This window comes from Primulina tabacum, chromosome 7, assembly GCF_025594145.1.
Source record: "Primulina tabacum isolate GXHZ01 chromosome 7, ASM2559414v2, whole genome shotgun sequence".
NCBI classification, from domain to species: domain Eukaryota; kingdom Viridiplantae; phylum Streptophyta; class Magnoliopsida; order Lamiales; family Gesneriaceae; genus Primulina; species Primulina tabacum.
Window position 1 is genome coordinate 39907540 of NC_134556.1, and position 16040 is coordinate 39923579.

Genomic DNA, 16040 nt, shown 5'->3' on the forward strand with positions numbered 1-16040 from the left:
GGTTCGGTTATTTCGAAAATTCGGTTTTCAAACTAAAAAAATCGGTTATATCGGTTAATTCAGTTCGGTTACGGTTTTCAAAATTTTGAAATCGCTTAACCGAATTAACCGATATAATAAATATTATTTAATAAATTTTTATTATTTATCAATTTTTATATATATTTAAAATTTTAATTTTAAAATCAACTCTAATTCTAATCTAATTTTAAACGCCTTGGTTTTCTAGTTCTCACTTCTCTATTCTCCACTATTGACTTCATCCGTCGCCCACCCATCTCTCGTCACCGGTCGAGACGATACCCACCCATATTATGTTATTTTATAAAAAAAACATGTATTAATTGTATTCAAACAAAACTTGTACATTTTTTGACGTGAGTGATTTTATATTTTTATGCATATGTGTAGAGTGTATTATTAAAAAAAAATTACATATATAATTAAAGTTTAATCACAAAATTTTTTTAAATCTAATCGGTTAATTCGGTTACCGACTGAATTAACCGATTTTAATTCGCTTCGGTTTTCATCCGCTATAAAAATTATTTCGTTCAGTTCGATTATGGATAAATATTTCGGTTCGGTTATGGTTAATTCGGTTCGGTCGGTAACTGCTGTTTTCTTTATTACAGATTCAATCATGTCAAATTTCAGTCTTCTTATAAAAAGACAAGGAGTACTAAACTTATTTTTAGGATATTGTCTGAATATTTATTTTAATTAATATGTGAGGGTCTATAATTTTTCTTGTACACACCAAATATGAGAATGACAACATAAAGAATACGCCTAACATCTCATTGTCCGAAAATACAGATAGAATGAATCATCATAAATTCCCGCTAACTTCGTGGCATGAAAATCTCCTAAATGACCATTATTAGACCTCACATTTTATGTCTGGTATTTGAGTATGAAACTAATAGAAAAAAATTATCATGTCCGTATATTTTAATTACCTCTAACACAAGTCAAAGTAATGCATGAGGCGAGGCAGTCAACTAAATAGAATGAATGCATGGAGTAGCAATTAATACGAGGAATGTGTGGGAGTTATTAATACTCATTTAACATTCCTTAAAATCCCTTCACTATTACACGTTATGTTGTTATATTCCATTACAATTTTCCTTCTCTTTCATTTGGAAAGATCGGCAGGCCACCTTCTTCCACTTTTCATACATCTAATCTAATCATGTAAGTTTATTGTTTTTTTTTTTTTTGAAAAAATATTTCTTTGATAATCACCTTTTTCTCGTGGATCATATAAATCATTAACGAAATATTTTGTAATCACCTTTATATTGTTGTTCATTTCGAGAAATTATTTGGGTCGACAAATCAAGAATGAAAGTAAAAGCACGTGTAACTTATGCATAATAAAGGGTTATGAATAGGTTGATGGTGGAAAGATCGGTCGTATCAATTTATAAATTCATAAAAAAAAATTATATATGAATCAATTTCAAAATACATTAATCCCAGGCTTGCAAGTTGCCACCCCGTTTTTTGATCATGATGATGAACGAATGAATAAAATATTCTTAAAATTCCAATATATAGCGTTGAAATTTTTTCAAGAGTGCAGATTATTTCATCAAATACATCTTGAAAATGCAGGATTTGGAGAGAAATGGTAGGCCATTTACTTCTGTTTCTTTTGGTGACACAAACCATTGAAGCTCAGGATGGTATTGGGAAGTTGCCTCCTCCTACTCAAAGAAAATGGATGACTCTAAATGGTTGAATCATCAATCGTAGCCTTAAAAGCTATCAATTCGTATTTTATCCAATTTTATTTTATTTTTCAAAAGGTTACAGAGAGAGAGAGAAAAAAAAAGCCATAAATTTTGTATATTTCTTTCAGGTAATCAACCTGAGATAGTAGCCAATGGTGGATACTCAGGATTTTTCCCTGACTCCAGTCTCGAGGCTTACAGCTTTGTTGGCGATTCTAGCATTCATGGAACAATTTTGTATTGCAATCTGCATTTTACCAAGGACAATGATGGCTTTTGTGTTTCTGAAATCAATCTTATGAACACAACAAATATTCAAGATGTGGATTCTGAAGGAGGAAAGGTGTACAACATAAATGGACAAGAAATCCATGGATGGTTCGGCTTGGATTACCCAGCCGAAGTCATTTTCCAGAAAGTGGGCCGTAAGTTCTTGAAATAATGCATCTTTTTTCGTTTACTCTTTAATGCAGTAACTAGTAAATGGTAGTTTTTACACCAAGTAGTCAAGATTTTGTTACTTTGAATGGGTCTGGGACGTGTTTTCTGCATCTATTGATCGTTTAAGTGGGTAGAATGGTGATCATAAGGTCTTATTTGGGTTATTGTAGCTGTTTACATGACACAAAGGTATTGGGCATACCATACTTGATATGTAATCTTTTTCTCCTGCAGTGCGCCAGAATTTATTCACCAGAACAGAAGTATATGATGGTACACCGATCATAAGTCCTTCCCAGTTGGTTATTGACAGGAACGGGCAACCACTGAAAATTCCACCAAGAATGTGGCTGAACATTCAGGTCTACTAGCATCTTCCACATGTATCTTTGTTTTGCTTTAATGTTCATATTATGTTTCGACTTATTTTTCGAAGTTATTTTCAGTACGATATCTTCTATCAGCAAAATAAAATCAGTCCAGAGAAGTATCTGCTAGAGAAATCTAACGTACTACCAGAGTTCATCTCGTCTCCTGAGATAGGTTTCTTGAAGAGCATTGGACCAAAGTTGGGGAAGGTCCAAACAAAGATCATTTTCGAGTTTCTTGCAGAAGATCTTCAAGAACCATCGACTAAAGAGACGTATGGTTCACTTGTTAACAAGCTCTCTACGATCAAATCTTTTGCATCTGGGATTCTTGTACCAAAAGAATACATTTGGCCTATGAACAAAGCAAGAGTCCTGCAGCCTGCAACAAACCTCGTACAAGATGCTCACAAGCAAGGCCTCGAGGTTTATGCTTCGGGTTTTGCTAATGATAACTATTTGAGTTACAATTACAGCTACGATCCCACCGGAGAGTACCTTCAATTCATCGAAAATTCTCAGTTTTCGATCGATGGGTTTTTGACAGATTTCCCTTCAACTGCTTCAGAAGCAATCGGTGAGACTTCTTGACCATCCTGTAATCCGTTCTTGCCAACATATGATGAATCCTTAATCTGTTATTAGCTTTTCTTTTGCTATTTCCTTGACATGAGAACTATCTTTCTGATTGCAGGATGCATACCTCAGAATAAGAATGCTTCAAGAGTCATTCCAAGTAAGGAAGACGAAACCGAATTCTTCCTCTCACAGTGTAGTATTTTGTTACTATTATTATTTGATGATTTTTTGCCATTTTCTCGATAGCTTTGATCATATCCCACAATGGAGCAAGTGGTGATTTCCCGGGAGCTACTGATCTTGCATATCAGAAGGCAATAGAAGACGGTGCTGATATAATCGATTGCTCGGTTCAATTGTCCAAAGACGGAATCGCCTTTTGCTTAGATAGAGCAGACCTTATGAAGACTACTACAGCGGTAACACTTTATATGGACCGATCCACGAACGTACCAGAAATTCAATCAGCAGACGGAATCTTTTCTTTTGATCTCACATGGAGCGAAATTCAATCTTTAAGTCGTAAGCTTCTAAAATTCGATAAACATGGATAAATTTTCAGCCCAACCCTTTGCCGTTACTTATTTGCGCTGAAACTATTCATTTTTCTTGCAATCAAATTCAGCTCAAATCGAGAGTTTCTACGACAACGACCTCGTCAGAAACCCCGGAAACAAGAATAAGGGGAAGTTTGTGACCCTTCCTGAATTCTTGGAACTGGCCAAGACGAAAGCGGTAACTGGAGTACTGATCTTCATTCAGGTGATTCTTCTGTGTCATATTATGCCATATTGAACTGAATTTGATCCAAGAATCCTACTTATGTACGTTCCTTTTTCCTCAGAATGCCGCGTATCTAGCTTCGAACAAGAATCTTGACATAGTCGACACGGTATCCACAGCCCTTACCAACGCCTCATTCGATAAGCAATTGACTCAAAAAGTACTCATTCAATCAGATGACAGCTCCGTTCTATTAAAATTCAAGAATTTCCCTAACTACCAAAGAGTATTTTACATCAATCCATCGATAAGTGGTGCACCGCATCAAGTAGCACAGGACGTCAAGAAATATGCTGATGCAGTTTTCGTGCACAGAGATGCGATTGTTATGGCATCTGATTCTTTCGCTTTCAACTTCACGAATACCGTACCAGCAATGCACGCTGCTAACATCTCGGTATACGTCGGAGTCCTCAAGAATGAGTTCCAGAACTTTATAATGGATTACCTATCCGATCCTTACGTCGAGCTAAGCACCATGTATTCCCAAAAGGTCGATGGATTTGTGACCGATTATCCAGCCACTGCAAATTCGTTCGTTAGTACGTATCATTACATTTTCTTGATTGAATACGAGAATTTAACTTAGATATAGGCTTAGTATATATTCTCCAATGCCTCAGGGTCGTCTTGTACGAGCAACGGATCACCATATGTCATAAATCCAATGGAACCAGGGCTGCTGTATGAGCCAGATGAGACAGAAAAAGTGGCTGAACCCCCTCTACTCAGCACGGGGGACGTAATCGATCCACCCCTACCAGCAGTGACCAAGAACTCTACTGCTGCGAGCGAATCTCCAACTTCAACACCAAAGTCTTCGAGCCCATCAACAATCGTAAGTAAGGCGCATTGCTTCTTTGCTGCAATGGTTGGGATTCTGACCATGCTCATTGTAGAATAAGGAAAAAATATACACCATCTTCAACCAGAAACATTAGATTCTTTGTACCAAGTAATGGCTAAGGTGTTTTTTAAGTCTCTGTGACGAAATGATAGGGCAACTCGAACTGGGAATTCGGGTGTATAGTGTATTACGTATGCCTGACCACTGTCACAGGCGATCCTTTGTATTCTTGGATTTCATGGTACACAAAACAGGACCTCTAAATCACACTTGGTTCTATGCATAATTTTAATGACAATATTTGCTTTTACAGTGGATAACACATTCAGAAATTTTTTTGGTGATCTCATATTGAAAAATAACAAGTAAACAATCAATTAAAATATTTTACAGAAAGCACAAAGAAAGCTCTAAAATGACAGTAAACAGAAGAAAAATAATATTTTTATCGGGGATCGTAACTAATAATAAGAATTCATTGAAAATAAGAAGTAGGCTCAGATGGATATTAAGAGGCAAAAGAGAAAGCGACCACGCCATGACTGCAAATCACCGGTTGCTCACAGGCCATCCGGGTTTCTCCGCCAAGATACGGGTCGCGTTGTTCTCGATGCCAGATTCATCAGCTCGGAAAGAAATGAAAGAGAAATCATCATCATCGCCCACACGATAAAGTGGTAAACACAGATGGGATTTGTATATATATTACAGAGAGAGAGAGAGATAGAGCGAAGATATTAATGAACAAAAACCAAGATGGTGTTTTGTTGTGGAAGGGCTGTTGGATTTTTTCATGGAACTCATGTGGGATTCGCAGTGAGTGGCAACCACCCTCTCGGAACTCCCCAATCTCACTGGTACCCTCATTTTCCTCTTTCCGAGCTAATGTGAGTGTTGCCTTTCTTCGTATTTATGTTTATATATTTCTTTTCCTGCTTGTATAGTTTAATGATATTTAGTAAATTTTTATTTTAAAAATGATTATCAACTTTATGGTCTATTTAACTAGAAAAATATACAAAACCTCGAACGATGTTTGGATGGACGTTATTTTCAGTTGTACGTACAAGTAAAAATTTGAGCTCAAGATCTCGTTATAAATTTGCGATTTAAATTTAAAAATTTTGAAAAATAGGTATCTTGTGAAACAGTATCATGAATCTTTATCTGTGAGACAGGTCAACCCTTCCGATATTCACAATAAAAAATAATACTCTTAACATAAAAAGTAATATTTTTCCATTATTGACGTAAATAAAAAATACGTATCACAAAATACGAATTGTAAGATCATCTCACACAAATTTTTATCAAATTTTAAACTTTTATTTATGTTTATGTGTACACACTATTTGCAAGTCCTTGTTGAAAAGAAATAATTTAGTGCATCCACTGCTATTTAACCCGAATATTCATATTTAATGAAAAAAATACCTATTTATTCCCGAAATTGTTTTTATTTAAAAGAAAAACAGTGAGGCTCAGATCTGGTGGGCCGACGAGAGAGTCGAGACCACGCCATGGCTGCGAACCAATCGGTTGCAAGTATATGAATACAAGCCATCCGGGTTGCCCCGCCAAGATACGGGTCCGCATCTTTCGTCCTCGCCCGATTTCATCAGCTCAGAGGAATCAAAAGAAATATCGTCACAGCCTCCTTTCGTTTTTAGGGTACTCTTTCCATTTCAAATAATAATAATAACAATAATAATCATCAAGTAAACGAATAGCTGGAATCACAGGTACTTTACACAAGGTTTGTTGATATTTGGGGAAATCATGGGAGGAGAGGGAGAGGCAACCAACCTTGAAGAAACCCCCAATTCTCCAATCTCCCCTCATTCTCTCAACCCTGAGCTGAACCCCTTGATGTCTGAGTCACCGCATAAAATATATATATATATTGATAAGTGATTCACGCTTCGGTTAATTGCCTATACGAAACCGAAAACTTATCTAATAATTCGGTTCGATTTTCGATTTTTAATGCGTCGGCTTTTTTGGTTAATCGAACCGGAACAAATTTTTTTGGTATTTGCACTTATGTTATCTTATGTATCTTGTGCTCAAAGATAATATTTATATTTTAATTTATATTTTGAATTAAACATTATATTACCAATTTTGAAAATAACATCTAAAAATTTAAAATATATTACTGTCATTTGTCTATATTAATAATAATTATTCATTTTAATTTTTATATTCATGTATTGCAAATTTGTAATTACAATTTACCATTGTAGTAGGTATACAATGGCAAATATATTTTGAATTAAATATCATATTCATTTAGTTATTAAACTTAACTTAATAATGATATTACAAATAGATAAATATCAATGTACATGTAGTTTATTATTTTTTAAACTTAACTTATACTTTTTTTACTAATTATTATAAATAGATAAATATCAATATGTAATTTTATTTTGTTATTAAATCATTTCACATTATATTTACGATAATGATATTAAAATTATTGCATAAAAATATAAATTATCAAAATGCTGTAAATTAGTTTAAGAAAAAAGCTTGATCATCATCCTCCATGTAATATAAAGATTTATAAATAGATTTAATAAAATTTTGTTTTTTGAAACAAAATATTCATTCTTCGTTGATTCAAATCAGAGTTGTTACAATCATGAAGTAGAATATCTGTAATAAGCTCAGGACTGTCATAAGAAATAAAAAGACTAGCATAACAATTGGCCGCCCTAGCCAGAGTGTGAGCAGCCATATTCGCTTGTCTTCTGGCAAAACGAATTTCGTACGAAAGTTCTTGATAGAGAAGAGAGCAACATACAACAACAATCGATCCAAATTCACTAGGATACGTCAGCTTTGAGGCTATAGCATCTACCACCAGTTTGGAGTCTGTTTCGAATATAATGTTTTGTAGTTCCAAGGAGACGACCCAGAGAATGGCATCAAGCAATGCTTTCGCTTCAGCTTCTCATACCTCAAGTATCCAATAACAGTTTTGCATCCTAGAGATCATGAATTCTCCATTGGAGTCTCGAATTATTGCTGCTACCCCAGTCTTGCGCGCTTCCTTAAAAGTGGTTGCATCAATGTTGCATTTCATAAAGCCCGAAGGCGGTATGTGCCACCCCCTTCGCCTCCTTCTTCACCACCATGACCTCCTCCTCCTCCTCTTCGTCCGCCGCCAAAGTGACTTCCTCTACCACCACCATGGCTTCCTCCGCCACCAAAACGAGTTCTTCCGGCTCCACCATGACTGTTCCACTTCCTACATCACAATTCACATGGCTTCAAACAATAGCAGCCACCAAGGGAACAATGGCCGCGTTGAAAACCCTCGTGCAGGTGAATCGTTCGGCAATTGCCGCTCCTGATGAAGCAACTTCCACTGAATCCATGGCTTCTGGATTTGCACATTCATACATGAGAAGCTGGTGCAAATCATGGTCAATGAATTAGTAGACGATACACATACATATAATTTAGGCGAAGCTTTACAGTAATTAAAAATATCAAAAAGTCCAAATCTGTTTTTCCTATCGACTTACGAGACAGAAAAATGAGAAGCAGCACAACTCCAAACAACCCCTTGTCCATACTCTTGTCTTAGGACGTTACGATTATGTTTTCAAGACTTTTATAATAGAACAAAGCTTTTATTTTTTTAAGGTTAATCAGTTGTTACTCTAATAAATTCGAAATAACACAATGAGAAAAAAATAAACCAAATTTAGCTAATGAGGAGAAATCGACGACTTACAAAAATCCAGACATTAGCAACAAATGAAATAAAGATTTTATTCTCTCTTTTGTTTTCTTAAATTATATGATTAAGTAGTTTAAGTTACTGGTTGAATGCTGGGTCATGTTATTGTTTCTGGATGTTGAATTTATTTTATTTTACTATATAACACATTACAGTTTTTAACCTTTTTTTTTAAAATTTAGTCACATACATTATTATTATTATTTATTGGTATTGATCCATATCATACTTTTATTATTTTATTTATTAATTCAATAAGAATTAATTTTATTTAGATACCAGTGTTCTAAAAAGTACGAAAAATGTCGATTAAACGCGATCAAATGTAAATCATGAGGAAAAAGTTTCGCTTTGGGTGAAAGCTTGAAAAAATGGTCAAGATTTTGGATACCTGTTTTAAATTTGTATTCAAAATTTTGTTATTAAATATTTCATCAACAAAACAAAAATATTATCAAAAACTCGTGGAGTGCGATATAATATGAACAATAAGTCGATATGCATGGTACTAATTACTAACACTCATAAATATATGTAGTTATAAATAATACTTGATTAGAAAATTCTTGATAATATTACTGTTTTATATATCTTGAGATAATTATAATATCCTATCATAATATATTTATAAACACAAAATAGACAAAAACCCTTAAATTAGGGACCTTCAAATATGTTAGCATTGTCGACTTTCATTACAATACCCAATTTTTATAAGCAAAAATTTGTGTGTGACGGTCTCTCACGAGTCGTATTTTGTGAGACGGATCTCTTATTTGACTCATCTATAAAAAAATATTAATTTTTATGCTAATATTATTAATTTTTATTGTGAATATCGGTAAGATTGACCCATTTTAAAGATAAAAATTCATGATATCATTTCACAAAAACCTACTCATTGTTATAACGGAAATTGACTGGTCTTTGTCATTTAAAACTGCTGAGGACCGGGAGGTCATTGAATGGAATGTATTGTACATTTATTTTTAAATTTAATTTTTTATAGTAAAATTATTAATAGATAATAATAAAATAATACACGTGCGAGGGTGAGAGGATAGGGGGCGATGGGTATCCCTGAACCTGTTACTGTTACATCGTTTTAAAGCACTTTTATAGGCATGTCTGCTTCGCTCTCAGAAAGTTTTTATGTACTATGTCTTTCTACAAGTTTAATTTTTAGTACGTTTATTAATATAATATAATTTGTTTTTTAAAAAAATATATATATTTAATTTTTAGTAGGTTTCTTAATATAATATAGTTTATTTTTTTAAATATATATTATATAATATAAAAAGAAAAGCTGCCTTTTTATTAAAAAATTTTCCTTACATTAAATGATGGCAGCATTGACAAGACGTTTGTCTATGCATGACAAAGTTCTGCCACTTCACTGCTTGTAGTCAAACACTACGGCTTATATAAAAAAAAAAAAAAAACCAAATTGCTATAGTAGTTTTTTCATTCGTTTGATGAATATTCAAATGGAAATCAAAATTTTCTATATCAATAAAGCTTTTATTTATTGTGAAAAAATAAAAATTTATGGTAAAAAGTAAAAATCTCAAACTCTCAAAATTTACCAAACTACACACTTTATAATATTTTTCTCTCTACTCAATTGTGATTTTCTTCACAAATGAGAGATCTATTTATAGGAAATCTTTACAAATAATCCAAAAATAAAATACATCATTACCTACATCATCACACACTAATTTTCAATATTTACAACTCTTATTTTCAACATTCAAATATTCAACATTCAAATATTCAATACTCACATTTTAAATATATTTTTCAACACTCCCCCTTGTGATGATGATCATAATGATTGTCTTCATTACGTGTTTTTATACTGCCTCGTTAAAAACCTTACTAGGAAAAACCCATTGGGATAAAAACCATAGTAAGGGAAAAAGAGTGCAGTCACGTAAACTCCCCCTCATGTTGACACGAACAATTCTTCACAAATTTCGTAGATTGCGCATCCCAATATTATATATGTGCTTTCTGAATATTGACGTAGGAAGTGCCTTTGTGAAGAGATCTGATGAGTTTTCACTTGATTGAATGTGACGAACATCAATATATTTATTCTTCTCTAGCTCCTTAGTGAATGCGAAGAACTTAGGAGGAATATGTTTAGTTCTGTCGCTTTTTATGTATCCTTCTTTCATTTGAGCAACACATGCAGCATTATCTTCATATAGTATCACAGGCTTCTCATCAGATGATAATCCGCATGAAATTTGGATATGTTGGGTCATTGATTTTAACCACACACATTCACGACTTGCTTCATGTAGTGCAATAATCTCGGCATGATTTGATGAAGTTGTTACGAGCGTTTGTTTCTGAGAACGCCAAGATATTGCAGTGCCTCCACGAGTAAATACATATCCAGTTTGGGAACGTGCCTTGTGTGGATCAGATAAGTATCCAGCATCAGCATAACCAATTATACTTGGATTAGCATCTTTTGAATACAAAAATCCCAAGTCTGTCGTTCCTCGTAGATAACGGAATATATGTTTAATTCCGTTCCAGTGTCTCTTTGTTGGATATGTGCTAAATCTTGCCAACAGATTCACGGCAAAAGATATATCAGGCCTTGTACAATTTGTAAGGTACATAAGGGCACCGATGGCACTTAGATATGGTACTTCTGGACCAAGAATATCATCATCATCATGTGTTTCTTCAGGAACACCATTCTCTATTTTGTGATCATCATGTGTTTCTTCAGAAACGTCATTCTTTATTTTGTGATCATCGTGTTTCTCTATGAATTTTCTTTTTCGAGGATTTTTATCCTTGGAACCGACTGGCCTTCCACGCTTCAGGCGTTTAATGACATCATGAGTATCTTCCATTTGTTTCTTTGGAATTTCAATTCGAGCAGGGGCATTTGCAGCATGTATATATGATTTAGTTATCCCTTTTGTGTCTGCAAATGCATCTGGTATTTGATTTGCTATTCTTTGCAAGTGTACAATTTGTTGTACATCTTTTTCACATTGTTTTGTTCTTGGATCCAAATGTAACAATGATGATACATACCATGTAATTTCTTTTTCGGTATGTTTCTGTTCTCCCCCTAACATTGGGAAGATTTCCTCATTAAAATGACAATCAGCAAAACGTGCTGTGAACACGTCGCCTGTCTGAGGTTCAAGATATCGAATGATTGATGGACTATCATAACCGATATAAATTCCAACCTTTCTTTGAGGTCCCATTTTCTTTCGTTGCGGTGGTGCAATAGGCACATACACCATACATCCAAAAATTCTCAGATGAGAAATGTCTGGTTCTTTACCAAATGCAAGCTGCAATGGGGAGTATTTATGATATGCACTTGGTCTGATGCGAATTAATGAAGCAGCGTGTAAAATTGCATGTCCCCATATAGAAATAGGGAGCTTTGTTTTCATAATCATTGGTCTAGCAATCATTTGCAGACGTTTAATCAATGATTCAGCCAATCCATTCTGTGTATGTACATGAGCAACAGGATGCTCAACAATGATTCCCATAGACATACAATAATCATTGAAAGTTTGGGAAGTAAATTCACCAGCATTATCAAGTCTAATTTTCTTGATTGTATAATCGGGAAATTGATTCCTCAATTTTATTATTTGAGCAAGTAATCTTGCAAATGCAACATTTCGAGTTGATAATAAACATACATGTGACCATCTGCTGGAGGCATCAATCAATACCATAAAGTATCTGAATGGTCCACATGGTGGATGGATTGGTCCACAGATATCACCCTGAATACGTTCAAGAAACATTGGTGATTCAGTTTGGATTTTGACTGGTGATGGTCTTATAATAAGTTTTCCAAGAGAACATGCTTTACATTGAAACTTATTATTCTGAAAGATCTTCTGGTCTTTCAGTGGATGACCATGTGTATTTTCTATAATTCTTCGCATCATTGTTGAACCAGGATGTCCCAATCGATCATGCCAATTGGTTAATATCGAAGAATTATCAACTACCATGTTTGATTCAATGGGACTTATATGTGTATAATGCAATCCAGTAGGGAGCATTGGTAGTTTTTCAATCACATATTTCTTTCCTGATTTATATGTGATAAGACACATATATTTCTCATTCCCTTCATTCATTGTTTGAGTATCATACCCATGGGAATATATATCATTAAAACTCAACAAATTTCTTTTCGATTGTGGTGAATATAAAGCATCATTGATCAAAAATTTTGTACCATTAGGTAACAAAAATTGTGCTTTACCACATCCTTTAATCAAGTCTACAGGACCTGATATTGTATTCACCGTTGTTTTTGTTGGTTTTAGTTCCAAGAAATATCTTTTATCTCGGAGGATAGTGTGCGTTGTACCACTATCGGGTATGCAAACTTCAGCTTTGCTCATAGCATTTTCCATATTTGAACTTCAAAAAAATATGCAATGAAATAAATTACTTGCAATATATATTTAAATATAACACAAATCATAATTATACAATAAAACATTATTCTATGAATACATGAAAAATAGATTATTGTACATTTATATTCTACCATTATATTGTTCATTTTCAGAGAAATCGTTGAGAAAATCTGTAGCATCAATATTGTTCATTTCTATCCCACCAACATATTGATCATTTCCAGAGAAATCATTCATAAAATCACCAGCATCAAAATGAGTTGAATCACTCAAACGGTCACTGCGTTCAGTGAAGTTGGTCTCCTTTTCTTTCCCCTTTAATGATTCTTTATAAAGTTTACAAAGGTGCTCAGGGGCTCGACAAACTTTGGACCAATGTCCTGGAGTACCACATCTGTAACAAGAACTTTCATATCTTTTTGAGTGCTTCTCATTAACACTTGTATTCTCATGATGCCTTTTCTGTGGATGGTTTGGGACGTTCTTTTGAGATGAGTTATAAAAATAACTATCTCGATTATTTTCAAAACCACGGCCTTGACCACGACCACGCCCAATTCCACGTCCACGTCCACGTCCACGACCTCGACCTCGACCTCGACCAAAACCTTGTCTTTGAATTTGATTTTGGTTTCCAGGTTTAAATTCATTTTTACTTACAGCATTTACTTCTGGAAATGCTGTTGATCCAGTGGGTCGGGACTGATGATTTCTCATTAATAGCTCGTTGTTTTTTTCCGCCACAAGAAGACAGGCGATGAGTTCAGAATATCTCGCGAATCCACGTACTCTATATTGTTGCTGTAGAGTAATATTTGATGCATGAAACGTGGAAAATGTTTTTTCAAGCATCTCAGATTCTGTGACCTCATGTCCACAAAATTTTAATTGCGAGATTATTCTATACATCGTCGAATTGTAATCACTGACTTTTTTAAAGTCTTGGAATCTCAATGTATTCCATTCATCCCGGGCGGTCGGAAGTATAACTTCTCTTATATGTTCGAATCTTTCTTTTAATCCGTTCCACAAAGCCATGGGATTTTTTTCAGTCAGATATTCACATTTCAATCCATCGTCGAGATGTCGACGCAAAAATATCATGGCTCTTGCCTTTTCTTGTGACGTGCATATGCCATTTTCTTTAATGGTCTCGCTTAGACCCAATGACTCAAGATGCATTTCTACATCTAGAGTCCATGGCATATAATTCTTTCCCGTGATGTCGAGCGCAACAAATTCGAGCTTTGTTAAATTTGACATGGTGGTACTAAAAAAAATTACGATGCATTTTATTAGTTAATAATTATTGCAATACAAAGTAACGGATAAACAACAAGTACAAGTATTTGTAAAAATAAAGAAAACGCACGAGGAGGATATTCTCCGATAAATAAAAGACTCGTGAGTATGATAACCAAAATAATTAAAAATATCCTTGAGAAAGCCATCTTCTTTTTTCTTCGAAAAATTTGATGATGAATAATTTTTAGAGAAGAAGAGAAAGTTGGAGTGATGGAATGTGTTTGTGAGATCATATTTATAGGGCAAAAACTAGCCGTTTTTTACCATTTATGACCGTTGGGGTACAAAAAAAAATAAAGGTATGTATTTGTATAATTTTATGGTAATAATATGATATATATAATATTAGACATGTTTAAATAATTATGTATATCATATCATAATATTATAATGAGTGTCATAATTTATTTTGTTTAAAAACCTTATAGGGCTTTTATACTTGTCGTATCCCTTACCGGGAGTGTGGGATGTCGTCTTAACATCCTCCCAGGATTTATAACAAGTTTATGAAAAATTTATTTTTATTATTTCTAATAATAACATTATATTGTATATTAAATAAATACACAATAAATAAATAACAGTAAAATAAATATAATTATTTTTGTTACCTTTTTCTTCTGTTTGGAGCTTGGAAAAGTATGTAGGACTTTTAGAGCTTCGTGCTGATAACGTGTTGTGAAAAAGTAAAAATTTATGGTAAAAAGTAAAAATCTCAAACTCTCAAAATTTACCAAACTACACACTTTATAATATTTTTCTCTCTACTCAATTGTGATTTTCTTCACAAATGAGAGATCTATTTATAGGAAATCTTTACAAATAATCCAAAAATAAAATACATCATTACCTACATCATCACACACTAATTTTCAATATTTACAACTCTTATTTTCAACATTCAAATATTCAACATTCAAATATTCAATACTCACATTTTAAATATATTTTTCAACACTATTGAAAATCTGAAGTTATTATTCTACAAGGCAAAAATTTATATGAGACGGTCTCACGGATCGTATTTTGTGAAACAGATCTCTTATTTTGGTTATCTAAAAAAATATTATTTTTTATACGAAGAGTATCACATATAAAAATTCGTGAGATTTTTATAATTTAATTAGGACGTATCATGAAAAAATTTCTGACAGGAATCTTTTTCACAAAATAATTATTTTTAATTCCTTTTAAATTATTGAAAAGGGTTTTGATAAATTTTAAAAAAATCTAGTCTATATCGTAATTTTATGGTCATCAAGAAAAATATTAGTCTTAGTGGCTGACAGCACATTCTATTACATAAAACATTCAAGTTGGCCAAAACGTGATTACCAATTTGTGAGGATAATGTCATTAATAAAGTTTATTGTGATGAAATTTCTGGCTCTACACGAACTGTCTCCAGCCAGGGCCAAGATTTATGCTACGTCTCAACGACAACTAATTCATATTCGTTTTCGTTGCATAAAAATATTAACCCAATTTTTTTCACAAATATATGTATCCATAAATCTTATAATAAAATATTCGTTTTCACATTTAAAAATAAATATGAACTCTCGAATACACACTTGAGAGAATATCATAATAATAGGTTGAACCCAACCATTTACAATATCAAAATCTTGAGAACGTTAAAATTTGATAAAGATAATGTTTCTATACTCATAAATCATTGATTTGAACCAAATTTAGAGCAAATCTTTCTCCCCATTTATTGAGACACGAAGCAAAATGGGAGGGGGGGCATTGTAACAAGTTGGCCATAGGACCACTTGC

At 33.5% G+C, this 16040-nt stretch overlaps 1 protein-coding gene across 1 annotated transcript; it reads left to right on the plus strand.

Moving 5' to 3' along the window:
- Positions 1-996: 996 nt before the first annotated feature.
- Positions 997-5753, plus strand: LOC142552018 (glycerophosphodiester phosphodiesterase GDPDL6-like). Its single transcript, XM_075661584.1, has 10 exons — positions 997-1200; positions 1624-1745; positions 1871-2167; positions 2418-2545; positions 2630-3128; positions 3246-3287; positions 3377-3652; positions 3756-3892; positions 3975-4455; positions 4537-5753. Coding segments are annotated over exons 1-10 (2265 nt in total). The 5' UTR covers positions 997-1198; the 3' UTR covers positions 4818-5753.
- The last annotated feature ends 10287 nt before the right edge of the window (positions 5754-16040 follow it).

What these genes read in the sequence shown, in the direction of transcription:
- LOC142552018 (XM_075661584.1), top strand. An exon ending in GAGTACTGATCTTCATTCAG is followed by an intron (nt 3,893 to 3,974) that starts GTGATTCTTCTG and finishes CTTTTTCCTCAG; the next exon opens with AATGCCGCGTATCTAGCTTC. An exon ending in CACTGCAAATTCGTTCGTTA is followed by an intron (nt 4,456 to 4,536) that starts GTACGTATCATT and finishes CCAATGCCTCAG; the next exon opens with GGTCGTCTTGTACGAGCAAC.